General features: G+C 42.9%; 1 protein-coding gene across 1 annotated transcript; it reads left to right on the top strand.

The window, feature by feature from the left end:
• Positions 1 to 944: 944 nt before the first annotated feature.
• Positions 945 to 3,316, top strand: LOC147892049 (pentatricopeptide repeat-containing protein At2g13600-like). Its single transcript, XM_087388315.1, has 2 exons — positions 945 to 1,098; positions 1,243 to 3,316. The coding sequence occupies exons 1-2, from the start codon at positions 1,042 to 1,044 to the stop codon at positions 3,055 to 3,057; spliced, it is 1,872 nt and encodes a 623-aa protein (XP_087244441.1). The 5' UTR covers positions 945 to 1,041; the 3' UTR covers positions 3,058 to 3,316.
• The last annotated feature ends 1,458 nt before the right edge of the window (positions 3,317 to 4,774 follow it).

Here is a 4,774-nt window from a genome sequence, read left to right as displayed (position 1 = left end):
CTTTGATTTACAAATCCCTTGTCCTTTGCAAAACGAGGAAATCGTTACATCATGTGTGGTTGATTGAAATCCTTTTGAGCTTTCTAAGATAATAGGCACTAGGAATCCATGTGGGTTTTTAAAAATGACAGGTACTAGAATATATGTGTGACCATGATATGGAGAATCGATATGCAACTATTCCCATGTCTACCATGAGTTCAATGCCCTCTTGCATCATGACAGTTATGAAAGAAGCCATTGCAATACAATTGTTTTGAAGACTCGGCTATATGAGACTATTCATCGCTTTGACACAATATCGCATAGATTTTGTATGTCTACAACTATGAGATTTGTAGCGGCTTTGCTTTTGCGAAGATTGAACTTGATGGGCTAAAGTAGTGAGGCCAAAACCAAATCACGAAGGGACCAGAGACAAATGATCCATGGAAGTGGATGCTACTGGGAGAGAGGAGAGGGAGGGTCAGAAGAGATGCGACGAGGAGGAGAAGAATAATGTCGTTAACGTAAAGGTCAGCGGTCAGCGGAGATTTAATCTCCACTATTTGATGCGGCCTAATTAATAGAGGGAATCTGCTCTCCTCTAAATTGGTCGCCGCTACCACCATCGACAAACCAATAACACGATGATAATCGTCACGTGTTAGTTGGAGGAGCCCCACGTGCTGGCCCACCACGCGAAGGAATAAGCCGGAGTTGGGTGGAAAGTGCCCAAAATCAGACGAGTGGCCGGGTGGCAACCGAGAAGGGAGTGGATCAACATTTCACTTCCATCAAGTGCGATCCTTCCTTTCCTCCCCTCTGGGATCAACCTGGTCTTGTTCCCTTTAAAGTTTCAACATTGGCCATTGAAATATGATTTCTGAGTTCAGTTCATTTCTCATGTTGTGTGTGTGTTGTCTTGTCTCACTTTGCCAACTGCCTTGACAGGGCCATGTGCCAATGCTTTAGTTGCCTCCCCCACTCCTCCGCCTTTGAGCGTCATCCTCTACCATACAAACGACACCGACACACTGATCGAATACTGAGCAATTATGAATGGACTACTTCACCTATCCCTCCCAGTTATTTGCCAATCGAAACAACAAAGTACGTGTACTACGAGCTCAAGTCCATACGTTTTAGCTTCGATTGCCTCTTCTGTCACTTGTTGCAGACACACCCAAGAGCCCCAGATTTCAAGCAGAACCTCACCCAGACGGCTGGTACAATCCAAGTCGGGTTAAAGGCACGCTCCAGAAAATGGAGACTACAAACAACGCCATACTGCCAGAGCTTAGCTTAGACGAGGCACTCGCTTCTTTGGAACGCATGCCCCATCCGCCCTCGGTTGAAAACTTGACATGCATCTCGCGCCAGTGCAGAAAACACAAAATTCCAGCGTATGCTCTGCGCTTGCATGCCTACCTGCGCAAAAGTGGGCTGGAAGCTCATAATTTACTCGGGAACTACGTCGTCCCAATGTTGGTGGAAGTTGGAAGCGTGCGTGATGCCCAGCAGGTTTTTGATAGGTTGGTTGACCGGAATGAGTATTCCTGGACTTCTCTCATCACAGGTTATATTGAATATGGGGAGTTACAGCATGCCTTAGCACTTCACCAAAAAATGCAGGAGGATTGTGTACATCCTAGTGGGTATACGTTCGTAGCCTTACTAAAGGCTTGTGCTAGGCTGAAAGATAAAGAAAGAGGCCAAGAAATACATGCTGAGATTGCGAGACAGGGGCTGTTGGAAAGAGATCCTTTTGTTGGTAGCACCTTAGTTGATATGTATGCCAAGTGTGGCTTGCTTGCAAATGCACAGGAAGCGTTCGACAAACTTCCAATTCGAAATGAAGTCACTTGGAATGCACTTATCGCAGGGTATGCTGAACATGATCTTGGTCAGGACGCTCTGAACTGTTTTGAACAGATGCAATTGGAGGGCGTCTCTCCTGATGGGTTAACATTTGTTTGCAGCTTGAAATCTTGTAGCAGCATAGGAGCCATTGTCTATGGCCAAGAAATACATGCTGAGATTGCGAGAAAGGGGTTGTTGGACAGAGATATTTTTGTTGGTAACACCTTGGTTGATATGTATGCCAAGTGTGGCTTGCTTGCAAATGCACAGGAAGTGTTCGACAAACTTCCAATTCGAAATGCAGTCTCGTGGAATGCACTTATCGCAGGGTATGCTGAACACGATCTTGGTCAGGATGCTCTGAACTGTTTCGAACAGATGAAATTGCAGGGAGTCTCTCCTGATGCGGTCACATATGTTTGCAGCTTGAAATCTTGTGGCAGCATAGGAGCCATAGACAAGGGCCTAGAAATACATGCTGAGATTACGAGAATGGGGTTGTTGGAAAGAAATCCTTTTGTTGGTAACATCTTGGTTGATATGTATGCCAAGTGTGGCTTGCTTGCAAATGCACAGGAGGTGTTTGACAAACTTCCAGTTCTAGATGCAGTCTCATGGAATGCACTTATCGCAGGGTATGCACAACTAGCAGAGAGTGACAAGGTTTTTCTTATGTTTGACAGAATGAGAGCAAAAGACATAAAACCAGACGGGGTCACATTCCTTAGCATTCTTAATGTATGCAGTCACACAGGTCTAGTGGAGAAGGGTCGGACATACTTTGAGTCCATGAGCAAAGACTATGGCATCACTCCTACCATTGAGCACCACACTTGCATGGTTGATCTGCTTGGCCGTGCAGGCCAATTAGACAAGGCAGTAGTGATGATAAAGAAGATGCCGTTAAATCCCGATCTCGTGTTGTGGCGCACTGTGTTGGGTGCTTGTCGGAAGTGGGGGAATGTGGAGCTTGGAAGGTGGGCCTTTGAACATGCAGTGGAGTTGGATAAAAAGGATGCTGCAGCTTATGACTTGATGTGTAACATCTATGCAGATGCTCACATGCAGGAGGACGCTAAGCAGGTTGAGTTAATGAGATTAAAAGAAGAAGCATGGAAGAAGCCAGAACAGCGGTGGACTAATGTTGGCAGAATTGTGCATTCATTTTTGGGAGGGGATATAGGACATCCCCAAAGCAATTATATATATGCATAGGTAGAAGTTCTTCCCTTCAAAATAAGGGAGGAAGGATATGTATCAGATTTGCATTGGCTATCCCAGGACATATCTGATAATCTTAAGGAATTTGAGTTATGTGGACATATCTGATAATCTAAAGGAATTTGAGTTATGTGGACATATCTGATAATTTAAAGGAATTTGAGTTATGTGCACATTGAGAAGTTGGCTATCGCTTGTGCCCTGATTAATACACCCAAGGGGGGTACCCATACATGTTGTAAAATATCTTTGGGTTGCAGAGACTGTTATTCGGCTACAGCACTTATATCCAAAGTAGAGCAGCGAACTATTCTTATCAGAGATGCTAACCGTTTTCATGTTTTCAAGAACAGAAATTGTTCTTGTGGGGACTATTGGTAATCCTACTGGAACTATGGTAGTGTTTGTTCCTCTTTTGAAATGTTGATGAAACATAGGAGAAACGGACTCAGACCAGGAGAATGAAAGGCTGAAAGTGAGTTGGGATCACGTCCGCATTAGTGAACAAGGTTGTGAGTTTCTAGAAATCCAGACTCCTTACCTCAAAAGACGTTTTATTTCTGCAAAGTACAGTTCGTGACTTTTTAGTGATTTTGTTAAGTGTGGTGTTTGCATTTTGTCTAATTACAGATTCGTCCCTACTATAGTGAATTCCCTTGTTAACGTGGACAAATTCTTCTATAAGCTAGCTCTAGTATTTCAATTTTGAAGTTTGTTACTAAGGCTATTTTATCTTGTATCTTTTTTGCTTAAGAAGGTATTATATCTCCCGAGGCATGTGTCTTTGATAAAATCTTTTACGACATGATAATATGATGGAGAGTTTAAGAGTTGAAATGATATTGCTATTTATTTGTACTCCCATAGGCTGCTATATTCCTATGGATGAATTTGTGCAACCAGGTACCCTAAGTCCTACTAAGACATTTGGAGAGTACTTTGGCCATACCATTGAGCAGAGATTTGCAGGAATATTACAATGGTATGCTTATGTAAACTAACTCTACTCATGTGAACTCGTTACGCCAGTTTGGGTTTTCATACATAACCCAAGTCTTCATATTTTCAATTTGTTGTTAAATGAAGTGTTGCTCCTCCAGTTTGTATGGGCTAACTCCCATTTGGTCAACTTCCAATAGGCCTCAAGCTCAATAAGTATGACAAAACTGAATAGTTTGATGGTACACATGGGCAAGCTCATTTATTTGTGCTGTAGAAGGCTTGACATTGCCTATGCTACACAGCTCCATCAGTTTAGGCGTTGTCACACAATCACACATTGAAATGCAGCCAAAAGGGTTCTTAGACATGTACATGGTAGTCTAACTTTTGGTTTGCATTATGCTCGAGATTGGGACATTGACCGTTCATGGGTACACAAACTAAGACACCGATTAGGGCCTTCTACAAGAAGCTACTGCTTGTGCAAAGACTTGAACTTTATTTTGCTCATACTGGGTAAAAACCAATGCTGTATGCGTAAAAAACACGTCTCCTTCCATTGTGTGATGGAAAGTGAGATCCCATTACGCAACATTTTGCCACCAATGAAAAATGGGACTATGTGATGCAGGCTCCAAGATCACCGTTTTGAGTTGTGTATATGCATAACCTGATCTAATGATGGGTTCTTTCTAGCTTTTGTTGCAATGGAATTTCATCGAGCTATTGACTGTTGCTTTTGATGGACTCTCGGTCCTTAATTGATTTG

The sequence above is a fragment of the Dipteris shenzhenensis genome, chromosome 17, assembly GCF_047967505.1.
Source record: "Dipteris shenzhenensis isolate YYH24624 ecotype China chromosome 17, Dip_SZ_1.0, whole genome shotgun sequence".
NCBI classification, from domain to species: Eukaryota; Viridiplantae; Streptophyta; class Polypodiopsida; order Gleicheniales; family Dipteridaceae; genus Dipteris; species Dipteris shenzhenensis.
Note: the sequence above shows the minus strand (reverse complement) of the source record. Positions and strands in the feature narration are given on the sequence as shown.